This window comes from Pelodiscus sinensis, chromosome 5 (assembly GCF_052426305.1).
Source record: "Pelodiscus sinensis isolate ZL-2025 chromosome 5, ASM5242630v1, whole genome shotgun sequence".
In the NCBI taxonomy this organism is placed as follows: Eukaryota; Metazoa; Chordata; order Testudines; family Trionychidae; genus Pelodiscus; species Pelodiscus sinensis.
Window position 1 is genome coordinate 57,980,344 of NC_143056.1, and position 14,593 is coordinate 57,994,936.

The 14,593-nt window shown below is 37.5% G+C and overlaps 1 protein-coding gene across 1 annotated transcript in view; it reads left to right on the top strand.

Moving 5' to 3' along the window:
* Positions 1 to 205: 205 nt before the first annotated feature.
* Positions 206 to 14,593, top strand: part of SPRED1 (sprouty related EVH1 domain containing 1) — a 118,653-nt gene continuing 104,265 nt past the window's right edge. Inside the window, exon 1 of the mRNA XM_075927035.2 lies at positions 206 to 340. Within this exon, the coding sequence (XP_075783150.1) occupies positions 309 to 340 (32 nt within the window). The 5' untranslated portion in view covers positions 206 to 308. The remainder of the gene's footprint in view (positions 341 to 14,593) is intronic.

Genomic DNA, 14,593 nt, shown 5'->3' on the forward strand with positions numbered 1-14,593 from the left:
GGACAGCGGCGCGGAGTTCACTGCAGCTGGGAGCCTGCCTTTTCCACCAGCGCCAGCCTGTGCCCGTTCCGGACCAGAGGAGCTGCGGCCACCACCGTCGCTGAGGCAGGGGGCTGCGCTCCAGTGCCGGACAGCAGGGTCCCTGCGGCTCTGGGATAAAAGACTTGCCGCTGCCCCTCACTGTTGTTCTCGTTGGAGAGGCAGCTTCGGGGGTTAACAATGGTGAGGTTTCTGGTGAGTTCCTGCTGCGCCCTGGCTGCGTCGGTGCTGCTGCTCCATCTCGCTGTCGGATCACGGTGAGGAAAAAAATGAGCGAAGAGACGGCGACTTCTAACAACGAGTAAGCAAATATTTGTTACTCTTCTTCTGACCCCTCTGCTTCCTGCCTCCTCTGCTTCTACCGTTGGGCAGTTCCGTGCAGGACTGCTCTGGCTTGTCGGATGGTCTGTGGCCCTACCTATGTGTGTATTGCGCGTAGGGATTGTCCGTGTTATGGAAACGCTGGGGTCTCTTTTTGTGTCTTAGGGGTTTGTTCATAAAGCTCGGGAGCCAGTCTCCGTGTTTGTGTAGTGCAATTACAACATGACAGAAAGGTGGCCAGGTACTGGCGGCGGCGTGTGTTGAACTTGGGGAAAGGTGGGGGTTTAATGTCCGAACAGTGCACCTCCCTCCTCTACATGCCGCCTAGGGTCAAATCCTATCTCACAGATGTTTCACATGGAAATTAGTGTGTGGGAGCTTCATCCTGCAGGAAACTGCTGTTGAATTTTAATGGGATGAGTCAGTCAATGTAAATAAAGTTTAAACTTTTCCCTGAAGTTATGAGCTCTTGGGTAAAGGGAGGGCGAGTCTCTTACAGTTTTAATATATCGAGATTGGACGAAGTCAGGCCGCCTCTTGCGATTTTTAGATATTTATCCTACTGCTTTTAGTCTATGATATTTACATTTTGAGTGGAAGGGAAGAAATAATATTCTGTTAGTAAATAGTCCCTTTGTGGCGTTTAAAAACAAGTGCAAAGTATTTAGAGGTATGTTGATCTCAGTCTTTATCAGAAACGTGTAAAGGTATAAAGTTCATGAGGGTTACTACCAGTGCCTCTGTCTGCAAGAGGCTATGTAATCTTTTCCAGAATAATGATTTGCAATTCAGTCATTTGCTGGAATTCGTTTTACGAATGATGTGGCTTGTCATAGTGCAGACTCAACTCTTGGTGATGGAAAATAATCATCCTGTGCTTTCTAAAATGTATTTTAAATAGCGAGTTCATTTGTCATTTATATGACAAAACTGTGTCATTGGTAGTGCAGGTAGATTGCCATTTACAGGCATTCCGCTAAATAAAGCATTCCTTAAGATATAAGGAAGGAAAGGAAAATCGTTAAGGAAAATATTTTTTTCTTTTTAACACATTGATTAAATTTTCAAACTTGAATAACTAGTGTTTTGAGAAATCCTAAGCTACAGTAGATAAAGCACGAAATGTTACATTGCAGTGGTTTAGAAGGTGAATTGCTCCAGTATCAGTGTAACGAGGCAGAAGCAGTCGCCATGTTTTTTTTTTGTGAATCGTTCTAATTTGCATACCACAATTTCCATTCATAAAAAAAAATTAAAACACCACCGTTGACATTCAACAAGACCTGCCGTGTGAATTGTATAGGCCTTTCCTGCACGTCAACAGTCTGAGTATTGTAGGAAGTTTGAACATTAGGATTTCCAGGACTACTTGATTTAAAAAAATTGGTTGTTGACAGAGTTATGTGGGAAATATCAGCTCGGGGAGGTGCTGCGAGCACGTGATCTGCTCCATTCATAAAATTACCTGGCTGTCCATTCACACTGCAGTACACTGTCTGTTCTGAACAGAGTTGCAGATTAGATCTGGATAGAGAGAGACGAGGTTTGTCAGAATTCAAGGGAAGGAGAGACTGCTTATTTCTGAGGATCATGGATAAACTTACCTTTTCTTGTTGTGTTTTCTTTGGTTTTTTTTTAAATAAAAATTGCATTCAAAGAGAAGATAATCCAGAAATCACTTCATTACATTTCAAAATGTACTGTGGGAAGGCATGTTTAGAGTAATTTCATCTTTAGAAACAGCGAATCAGAAATGAAATACTGAAAAACCAAATTCACCAGTGCATTTTTCTTGCATTGCTTTCAAGACAAACTAATTTGCCAGTTCCCATAGCAATAATTCAAATTACTTTGTACTATATTCTTTCTGCAACATGGAATAACAGATACTAGTGTTTTTAATAAGTCAAACCTTAATATGATGTTGAAAACCACATTTCAGAAAATGGTGTAACTTCTGTTAAGTAATGTCTCGTCGTAAAAATAAAAAATCAGTGAGAAGGAAAGATTTTTCTTTTTATGAATTTTACAGGACTTATGTACAGTCACTTTCATATTTAGACTTTTTTCCTCTTGCTGAAAAGTCTTTTTAAATATCAGAGGAGCAGTACTCTTTTAAAAAAAATTAGAACCAATGTGAAGGATGCTGTTTTAAATTTTTAAATTAGTCCATTGAAACATTTTTTGAGTATCTCAATTTAAAAAAATCAAATATTCAAGGAAACTTAGTTGTTGGATTCAAGTTAACCAGCAGAAAACAATTTGCATTTGGTTACCTGAATCTTTTGTTAAAAAATACTAGGTAGGTTGCTGTGTTAAAATCTTTGTGATGATGATGATACATATATTATTGGGCTAGTTTAATTCCTAGTTGGCAGAGAGACATTTTGAAGGGATTGGGGGAATTTTCTTAAAAAGCCAGGAGAATGGTGTTTGAGTGATTTCAATACTTATGATATCTACAGTTTGAGACCATTTTTGGTTTTCTGAGGTGTTTGAATGTAAACAGATGACTAATCTAAAAACTTGTAAGGCACTGTCAATTCAAAAAATTTTCTATGTGAACAGGCTTTTTATCTACTATGGTTGCAGATAGTACTCAGACATTATTGTAACAGAAACATTTGAAAAAACTTCCAATTTGCTTTATGGTTTGACATTGCTTGGTTTCACTACTTCCCTGTTTGTGTATGTCTTTCACAGAGCAACGGAGGAGTGAACAAAATTATTGCCTTAATGTATTAATCTACAAATTTCTCATCACCTAAAAGCAAATACGGGTACTTGGAAAGACATTTTGTTACAGTGTAACTGAGAATTATGCTGAAAGCTGGGTCATTTATTTTTTTGGCATGCAAAACTCTGTATTAAAAAAAATTTTACAGAACGAGTAAAGGATTGGGTTATATACTTGTTTAACGTTTGATCTCATCTAAGGATATTTTGTATCACTGTAAATGATATCAGTGAAATAAAAGGCTGTGAAAATTAAAAGCGGTATCAGATGTCACTCCTTGCTTTTTTAAACGAATATGTAGAAGGTTAGCATTACAAAATTATGCTTACGAGGGACAGGAATTTTGTAGTTGGGCAAATAGTTTCCTTAGGTATGTCTTTTTGTTGTTGTTTTAATTTTCATCTTGTTGTAAAGCATGAACAAATACTTTGTGCGTGTGTGTATGTGCTGTGCTAGGCTGACACATTTTCATGACAATTTGACATGGGTGATGGACAATAAAAAGAACATGATTGTTTTTTGTCATTTGGTATAGTGGAAGAGTGAAGATTTTTCTTGATGCTCATGGGCATAAGCTAATTATGCATATCTCATACTAGCATTATGTGAACAGGTACCTTACAAAGTTTGATTCTTGCCTGTGTGTACATCTCTTCTTGACTAGAAGCACCCCCAATAATTCCACAATCAGGCCTTCATTGAACAGAACAAATTCACTACTAAGAGAAAGAGAAGGTGGGTGAGGTAATATATTTTATTGGGCCAATTCAACCCTCCTTATTGTGTTTATAATATCTGGAAGTCAACACTGCCTATGACAACTAAAATAGAGTTGTATTTTTAATGTGGATAAATAACCACTAAGCTTGGATGGAATTATTATACTAATTTTGTAATACAATTACATTTTGGGACCCATTCGTCCAAAAGTAAGCAACACCCTACTGGCAGATTTTTCACATTATTTCCTATTGTTGCATATGTTAGTTCCAGGTTGCCCTTAGTAAGAGAAGTGGTCCATGGTTCTGCAAGTCCTCTTTACTGTTTCTCCTGAACTCAGTTTTGGAGACCATTTGTGCATACGGTAGGCTTGCACATTTAGGCTCTGATTTGTAAGTTCTGGATGAAAGATGATCTTAAATTCATATAGCATTCTCATTTATTTTAACTATAGAGTCATGTATTTTTGCCTGTTAAATATTTCAGTTGAATTTTTTATAACAGAGATACGTTGCTGCCTGTAATTTGACAAGGAACAGCGATATCAATCATGTCATGGCAGAGCTGGCCGATCTATTAAGTGTGGAGGGGAAAATGTTGAGTCAAGTGTATCTCCCAAAACTAGAGTGGATATTTAAAAATACAATGAGGTCCTGCAAAATATTTTCCTAGAACTTCAAAATAAAACTGCAGTACTGTATCATCAATACATTTTAAGTATCTCCTTTTATTTCCAGCCAAAATATAGAATGATTGAACTAATATAAGACTTTGACCCTGGAATCGAAACTAACTAGTTCTTTTTCAGTGTTAGTTGTTAGATTTTTTTTAAATGCATTTTTGCAGCTTGAACAAACACCCTATATAGAAAAAATGAATTTAGATTTTTGAAATCTGTCACTTTTATACAAAAAACCTTAAATTAAGAGAAGTAAGTGTGTGTGTGTGTGTGTATATAATCTCACACACATACAGTATATGTATATATGAGAGAAACTGTAAAAAATGTAAATTGATAGTGTCCCTTCTGAGTTTGCTAATTAGATTGTCACTGCCATTTTATAATTTATTTATTTCTGGGGCATTGTTTGAAGTTGTGGAGATTCCATTCCAATTTTAATGGCTGTGTCATGGGCTTTACTTTGGTGTTATGTCCTACCTATTACTCTGAGGGGAAAATGAATTTCAGGTTACATAATTTGAAAAGTTAAGAGAAAAATATTGATAGGTCTGCTTTAATAGCGTTTCTTGGTTATGATATCCTAGAAACATTTATTCTAGGATGCACCATAGAACTAGAGCCAATGGCATTATTTGGAGAAACTAAAGAAAGTAGTTGTTGTGTGTTTTTTAAGGCGATAGTGTTACATTAGCACTTGACCTGAATAGTAGAGACATTCAGTATGTGTTTTGGAAGTTAATGACACTTCTTAATTTTGGCCCTGATCGTGTACACAGGAACTGTTAATGAGTAAAGGTATATGGTACATGCTTTGTGTCTGAAGGACATTTTTGTAGGTCATCTTTAATTTATCATTTAGACATTTTGTGCATATCTATACAGATGTATATGCTAGGGATGTAAAATATCATTAAATTGGTTAAATGCTTAAATGTTAACTTTAATGAGTTAACTGATTTATCAGGGAGGCAGGTTGGCCCCCACACCACAGCTGCGGGCTGTTCCCACTAGGCTGGAGTGCCTCTCCTTGCGGCGTCCCATGTCTGCCATGAACAAGGGCTGCTCTAGTTGGGCTGAAGCACCCCTTCTCGTGGTGGGCCCCATGTGGCTAAAGCAGCCCTCTGCCCACAGCAGGCAGAGGGCTGCTTCAGCTCTACCGTTAAATAGTTAACATCCTTAGTATATGCAGGTAAATTCTTCATTATAAGTATTTATGTATATGCTGTTTGTCTAATTGATATGTAATTACTGTCTATATCTGTTCATCTCAGTTTTGCTATAGATATTTATAGAGTTAAGTGTGTGGCGATGCATCAATTTACTTAAAATGAACCCTAAACTTACAATTTAATTTTAACAAACCTTAAATCTTTAATCTGAAAGAATATCAAGTATAATTAGAAATCCTAATTTCACTACAGATCATCATATGATTTTGTTACAATGTTGCTGGTTATGAAGCCAGCATAGACTTCTCTGTTTATATAGAGAAGGCAACCATAATTTATTGTGATAATCTACAATTGGACATGTTAGAGAAAATTCTCTAGAGAGAGCCAATAACAGCATAAATGGATTAACAGAATTCAAAAAAGGAAGTGTGAAAAGTGAATGCTAGAAATCGGGGAAAATGTCACAATATTGAAGTGGAAGGCAAAAAGGGCAGAGAATTAAAAGTGGTTTAAAAATTAATAGTTTTAAATTAATGGGCTATTTTTTTAAAAAAGTATTTATTTAAAAATTTAACAATGAACACCTATATTAAGGCCTAATTTTATTAAACTGTAATCTGTTTTAAATTAAGTACCAAAAATGATACTACCAAGTAACTGTGTTCTGTTAATTTTCAAAACAAGTCAAATCATTGAACTGTGCAAAGTTCTTCATGCTTTGGCCACCGTGAAGCCATACGTCTGTGCTGATGACAAATTCTGCCTGATAATAGTCCAAAGCAGTGCAGACTGACGCATGTTCACTTTCATCATCCAAATCAGATGCCACCAACAAAAGGTTGATTTCTTTTTTGTTAGTTTGGGTTCTGTTGTTTCTGCATGTGAATCTTATTCTTTTAAAACTACTGAAAGCATTTTCCACACCTTGTCCTCTCAGATGTTGGAAGACACTTCAAATATTCATACATCTTGCGGTGAGTGCTATAGATATTTTTAATAATCTCACATTGGTGCCTTCTTTGCATTTTGTCAGACCTACAATGAAAGTGTCTTAAATCAAACAACATTTCTGTAATGTGAAATATATGGCAGAATGTGGGTGAAACAACAGAGTAGGAAACAGACAATTCTACCTTATGGAGTTCAGTCAAAATGTAACACATTTTTTCACGGGCATCATGAGTATGGAAACGTTCCCTGGAATAGTGGCTGAAGCATTAAGGGGCATATGAATGTTAGCATATCTAGTATGTAAATACCTTGCAATGTCAGCTACAAAAGTGCTGTTCTTGCTTTCAGGTGAGATTTGTAAATAAGAACCAGGCAACATTATCTCCCATAAATGTAAACAAACCTGCTTTAGTGATTGGCAGAAAAAGTAGTAGGATTGAGTTGACTTGTAAGTGTATATAAAGTAAGACTTTATATTATTTTGTTTTCAAGTGTAGTTATATAACAAAAAAATCACTTTTGTAAGTAGCATTTTCACAAGAAAGAGACTGCACTACAATACTTGTATGAGATGAACTGAAAAATACTATTTTTACAGTGCACATTTGTAATATAGACTAATCAATGTGCACTTTGTGTTCTGTGTTGTAATTAAAATCAATATATTTGAAAACATAGAAAAACATCCAAAATATTTTAAAACAAATTGGTATTATATTATTTAAAATTATGATTAATTACAATTATTTTTAATCAAGTTCATTTGTTTTGAGTTAATTGTTTAACTGCCATTTATTAACAGCCCTAACAAAAACTATTTATAATAGGATGCAGGCTACTAGTTCTAAAACCTTTAAGGGTATGGTGACCAGAAAAGGTTCAATACACTAATAACAAGCAATCCCTCCCTTTGTTTAATCAGCATTATATGCAAAATATTTTGATAAACATTTTTCTTGTGTTTCCAGCATACCAAACATAGTTTTGTTTAATATAAATATGCTGGTTTTGTGCATTTGTAATTGAAACTGAATTCCCATTAAAGTACAGCTTAACATAAAGCAGAAGTAAAATATGAATTATAAAAATTAAAAAATGCATCTTTCACCATTTTCTGCCATAAAATATAAAAAATTGAAAAGCTGGATACATTAAAATATTTAATCACTTACATTTCATTTACAGATTTTTGTCCCTGGTTAGCGCCAAAAAAAGGCACTACATTTAGCATAAAGGATATGTTTAATTACACATTTTAATGATTATCAGCCAATAAGAATCAACTATTCTTAGGAGAAATAACTAAAAGCACACTTTCAAAACAAGATTAAAATTACTTAAAGGTTTCCTGTGTCCTCATTTAATGAAGATGGTGGTAATTTTATTGCTCTAAATGAATTATCCTCCAGAGAGGTGAAAGGGGACAGTATTTTATATAAATTAAATGCATTCAGAAGGAAATTACTGTATGTAATAGTTTTAATGTAAGTGGCATAAACAACATCACATAAATAGTATGAAATTTTGGGCTGGCCCAAACATGCAAATACTCTGCAGGTTTCCTCTTGGTTAAATATGTCTCAGGGAATTTGCACAGACCACATGAATTGCCTTATTGTATCAGACCTAAGATCATAGAATCATAGGACTGGAAGGGACCTCGAGAGGTCATCGAGTCCAGCCCCCCGCCCTCAAGGCAGGACCAAGCTCTGTCTACTCCATCCCTGACAGATGTCTATCTAACCTGTTCTTAAATATCTCCAGAGAGGGAGATTCCTCCACCACCTCCCTTGGCCATTTTTTCCAATATTTGACCACCCTGACAGTTAGGAATTTTTTCCTAATGTCCAATCTAAACCTCCCTTGCTGCACTTTAAGCCCATTACTCCTTGTCCTGTCCTCAGAAACCAAGAGGAACAAATTTTCTCCTTCCTCCTTGTGACACCTTTTTAGATATTTGAAAATCGCTATCATGTCCCCCCTTAATCTTCTTTTTTCCAAACTAAACAAGCCCAGTTCATGAAGCCTGGCTTCATAGGTCATGTTCTCCAGACTTTTAATCATTCTTGTCGCTCTTTTCTGTACCTTTTCCAATTTCTCCACATCTTTCTTGAAATGTGGCGCCCAGAACTGGACACAGTACTCCAGCTGAGGCCTAACTAGTGCAGAGTAGAGCGGCAGAATGACTTCACGAGTTTTGCTTACAACGCACCTGTTGATACAACCTAGAATCATATTTGCTTTTTTTGCAACAGCATCACACTGTTGACTCATATTCAACTTGTGGTCCACTATGACCCCTAGATCCCTTTCCGCCATGCTCCTTCCTAGACAGTCGCTTCCCATCTTGTATGTATGGAACTGATTGTTCCTTCCTAAGTGGAGTACTTTGCATTTCTCTTTATTAAACTTCATCCTGTTTACCTCTGACCATTTCTCTAACTTGCTAAGGTCATTTTGAATTATGTCCCTATCCTCCAAAGAAGTTGAAACCCCACCCAGTTTGGTATCATCTGCAAACTTAATAAGCGTACTCTCTATCCCAATATCTACATCATTGATGAAGATATTGAACAGTACGGGTCCCAAAACAGACCCTTGCGGAACTCCACTTGTTATCCCTCTCCAGCAGGATTTAGCACCGTTAACAACAACTTTCTGACTATGGTTATCCAGCCAATTATGCACCCACCTTATCGTGGCCCTATCTAAGTTATATTTGCCTAGATCCATCTAGTCTAGTACTCTCTCTTTGATAGTAGCCAGTACCTGGTTGTTTAAAGGTAAGTGTAAGAATCCACAGTAGGCAACTGTGGAGTATTCTGCCCCTGTAGTAGATCTCATCATAATTTTACCAGTTGATTTAAACTTTGAAGCACAATACCCCTTCCACACAATTTTTATCTTCAATTATGATAAATTCTGTATATTATTGATATTCACATCTTTTCTTGGTATCAACTTTTTGGGTCTGTGAGTTCCACTGTATTTCGTTAAATTGCATTTGAATTTTCCAGCTATTGATTTCATTGGGTGACTTGTGTTAAGAGACAGGGAGAATGGAAATTCTTGATCCACTTTTTATGCCATTTTTTATTTTACATATGTGACGTAGTGGGGGTACCTGGCTGGTTTCTATGCTGCTGGCTCTGGGGGAACCCCCACTGGCTGCTGTGGGTACCACGACCCAGCAAAACAGGATGAGTCACTATGCAAACCAGTGGCCAGACACCCCCATGGAGAGGAACAAAGGAAGGTGGAATGCTGCTTGGCTGGGGGGCAGGGCTGGAAGTGAGTGAGTTGGTTGCTGGCTGTCGGAGGGCATGGAGGAGAGCCTAGGGAGAGGAGCTGGAGTTTAGGGGCCCAGTCTCCCCCATCTCAAGGGGGCCTGAGGCATCCTAGCCCAGTTCCTGTGACCAGATTACATCTGTGCTGCGCTGTGCTGGAGGAGCAGTAAACCACCCTCAATTCCACTGGCTGGTGCAGTCTGTTTGCGCCATTTCGGGGTGCAGGAGACGGGGGACCCCAACGCGCCGTCACAACATACATTGTCTTGTCCTCTCTTAATCATTTCCTTTTCTAATATGAATCCTACAATTGACAAGTACTACTTCTGCTTTGTGATAAATAGAATATAATCTTGGTTTCTGTTAATTCCACTCCAGTTCATTTGATTAAATGGGTTTTGCCCACAGAAGCTCATGATTCTATGTATTTTGGTTAGTCTCTAAAGTTCCACAGGACCACTCATTGTTTTTAAAGTTATAGATTAACAGGGTTACCCCTCTGAGATCCTTTTCTGGGGTAAAGAGTACCAACTTTTCATCCTTACTTCATATGAAGAGTTTCCATATCCTTGACTCATATCGCTCTTTACCAAAATCCACTCTAGTTCTTCGGTATCCTTTGTGAAATAGAATGATGAGTAATATACACAGTGTTGTAGATGATTCTCAACCATTGAGTTAGAGAAAGCATGTTAATTATCATTCACCATTCCCATGAATATGGTGAAGCTATTTGTTTGCCAGTGCTGTCATCCCTCCCGCACCTTCAAAGTCAGAATCTAATCCAAGATCCCCAATTCCCTTTATTCCTCTGTCAAACAAGTACTTGTAAGCCAAAAGCAAAAATCCCCTTCTGGCCTCCAGAGGATAACTACTTTCTGCTTACCAGGTAATCTTATAGGCCAAATGCTAGAGGCCTGTGCTGTGGAATTTAAAGGGCTTGGGCTCTGGCCACACTGATGGCCCATGTAGGCAATTACTATGAGTCCACGTGTCAGTTTTGTATTTTCAGTTTGCTCTTTAAAAACACCTTCAAATGCCATACAAAAATAGTTCCTAGGAACATTAACATTGCAGAGTTAAGAACGCTGAAGTCTAAAAATGTGCTCATTTGTTTTGTTTTTTAATCTTAATGCACATGCATGAGCAGATAGCAACCATGTCAAAAAGTCCAAGTCAGGAATGGAACCCTCCAGCACAATGCCTTAAACACAAGGAAACATCTTTTCTCTTCTTGCAGCCCTCTGGCTAGTTTACTGTTTGTCCTGTGGACAGAATGAGGCAAGAGTAGAGCAAATAGCATGTGACCATGTAATTAAACTATCATGCTTATGGTCAAAGGGCAGAAATAAGGTTTCTAGCCTTAATTCTGACACGTACTTTGAAACGTTGACCTTGGCCTAATGAGTTTTTTGTGTGTAATATAGATAGAATTTTATTCTGATTCTTTTCTTCATCTGTGAGTTAAAGAATCTCTTGTTTACTGTAGTTTTCAGATATTAGTGGTATTATTCCTGTGCAAGTCTGTACAATACTCTATAATATTTCTAGCTAGCATTATTGTGAATTGCTTCTTAATACTCTTCAGCTTGATGGTACTTTTTTGTGCATAAAATTATGTTTTAATGTTTACCTGTGATCTTATTTAATACATATCAGTTTGGATGCTCCCTTCTCCCTCCCCTCAATCCTGTATTTGCCCGTTCCTAGCTCTTTCATTGAGGGGGGAGAAGTACATTTTACTCTTAAATATGCTTTAGTCATATTCTTTTCTTTAGAAAACTAAGACATTAGCATGATGAAGAAAATCACATAAACTTCTGAGCTTTGTCTTTCTGCCTAATTGATATTGCATGCCTTATAGAAGTACGCTTTACAAGTAAGGAGTAGGGACAGTGTCTTTTACATTTCACTAATTTGATCCTTCATTTATTGAGTTCTCATGTACTTCAGCTAGTTTTATAGAGAAGTCTGGTGGTTTAGTTCTAAAACTGATGAATAGATCTTTTAAAGAAGATCTTGAAAACTAGTGGACAGATTTCAAAAATTCTTGGAGAACCCCCTCCCTACACACCTTTTCATGCAGCGTTACTTTGCAACGGAAAAGAATTCTGCATGTTAACAAGCTCATGTTAGGTATTGGATGCATTTCACAAATTAGTTAAGTGCTTGCCTGCGAAGCTGAAGACTGAGGCTACAAAAAAAATAAAAAGCTATTTCCTAATTAGGGGTGGCAGAAATATTTTCGAGATTGGGGAATCCTGCTCTAGCACTTGAAGTAGAACTTGAGTGTTCTATACCATGATACTTTTCTGTTTGCATACCATGTCCAAAAAAGCTGGAACAGTATCAATGTTACCACATCACATTGTGGAAATATTTTATTGCCCTATATTTTGTATTATAGGCAAGCTGCACCAAGCATTGATGTGAAGGGAGTTGTTGGTATAAGTATTTTATGGGTATGTTTGTCTTGAATACAAAAAATGCATCTCCCTTTGTTTTTAAAATATACCTTGCCCTTTACTAAATTTTGGAGTTTTAAATTGTACAGGTATCACACTCTAGTTGTTTATCTTAATAGGTCTGCCTTCTAATGCAATGAAGATTGAATGAACCCATATTAGTTGTTGTGAAGTAAGGTGAAAATAATTACATTTTTACTTGCTAATTTACATCTTGAACAGAGGCTTTTGTACTGTATATGGAGAAGTTATTCCAGAATAAGGAAGGAGTGCTACCTTATTTCTGGTGGTGTTGCTATTACAGATTAACTCTGTGTGAATGCTCCCTCTCCTCTCCTCTCCCCCCCCCCCCAAAAAAAAGAGTCCTGTGGCACCTTAGACACTAACAGATTTATTAGGGCCTAAGCCTCTAAGGTGCCACAGGACTCCTGGTTGGTTTTGCAGATACAGGCTAACTCAGCTATCCCTCTGAGACTCTTACTCCACAGACATTAATGTTGGTCACTTTCACCAACCAAAAAGTTATTTTCTACCCTGTATCCTCTTCCTTTTTTTTTTTGAAGATTTGTAGATTCCAAGGTCATCTTGTCTTACCTTGTATAGCATATACTACTAAACTTTCCAAAAATACTCTCTAGACCAGTGGTTCTTAACCTGGGGTGCACGCGCTCCCTGGAGGTGCGAGACGCCCTTTCTGGGGGTGTGAGACATGCCAGATTTTTATGATATATCTTAGGTTTAAAACTGACCTACTTCAATGATTTTTTAATAAGGGGTGCGAGAACATATTTGAGAACCATATTTGCAGTACGGTTAAGAATCACTACTCTAGACCTTATATTTTAGAAAAATATCCAGTATTGATTTTAAAGGTGTAAGCAATTCAGAATCTATTGCAGCCCTTGGTAAATTGTTCTAGTGGTTAATTAATTACTCTCTTTTTATTAAAAATGTGTGCTTTGAAAGATGTCCTTGCTGTAAATTGCCCTAGTGTTCCCCACTAAAGTAATTGACGCTTGTAGGAATGGATGCATTATAAGTGCTCCCATTCCCAGCTCTTAAGTCGCATGCAAAAAAAAAAAAAAAATTGTGCAAATGGAAATCAGCTGTGGGGGGGGGGGGAAATCCCCGCTTTAAGTTGTTTCGCTATCAGTCCAAGTTTTTTGTAACGTATCTTGGACTTTTACCAAGGGCGGCCTTTCCTTCTAGTCTCAATTTGACTATTTTCAGCTGCCTGCCACTGGATCATGTTATATTTTTCTCCGCTAGATTGAAGATCTCATTATTAAGTATTTGTTTTCTATGTAGACACTTAGACCGTAATTGTCACACCTTAAAATTGTCTTTCTCAAGCTAAATAGATTGAGATTTTTTTAAGTCTGACACTGAGGTATGTTTTCTAATCCTTCAGTTATTTTTGTGTTTCTTCTATGAACTCTCTCCAACTTATCTATCTTTTGATGATTTTGTTTTTCTTTTAGGTTGTTAAATAGCTCAAGTCCAAAACCCAATAATTTTTGCAGGCCCCAACTGGAGAATAACATCCATTTGATGATGATTCCCCATTTATAATTACATTTTGAAACTTCAATCAGCCAGATTTTAATCTCATTTCATGTGTGCCATATTAATTTTGTCTTCTAGTTTTTAAACAAAATTTAATGCAGTACCAAGTAAAATATCTTATGGAAGTCTCTGTATATTACATCAACATAGTTATCTTTATCAATCAAACTTGTAATCTCAGTTTTAAAAAATGTTAGTTTAACTGGATCTGTTTTCCACAAACCCATGTGAATTGGCATTTGCAGAAAACTACTCACTGAGGGGCTGACAGCATCCAAGGTCCCCCAGGCAAGATGTGGAGCCATGCAGCCAGCCCTCATTCTGTGCCCCCTCTTATCTGTCCTATGTCCCAAGGGTGCCAGGTGCATCCATCGCCAAGCTTGTGTTGGGTGATCCACCCACACAGGCAGCAGCCGGACAGCAAACACCCACCACCCCAGGGATGAAGCTGGCTCCCCAACTAAAAAGGCAGGATATGGGGTGACCTAAAGGTAGGGAGATGGGGGTGGGCTCTAGAGTGGACAAAGGGATAGGGTCCCCCCCCCTCCAGTGCCCGGGACCCCACAACCTCCTTTAATTTCCCTCCTTTAATTCTGAGTCGTGCATAAGCCTCTTGATTTTTTTCTGGCCCCGGATCGATGTCAGACCTGTAA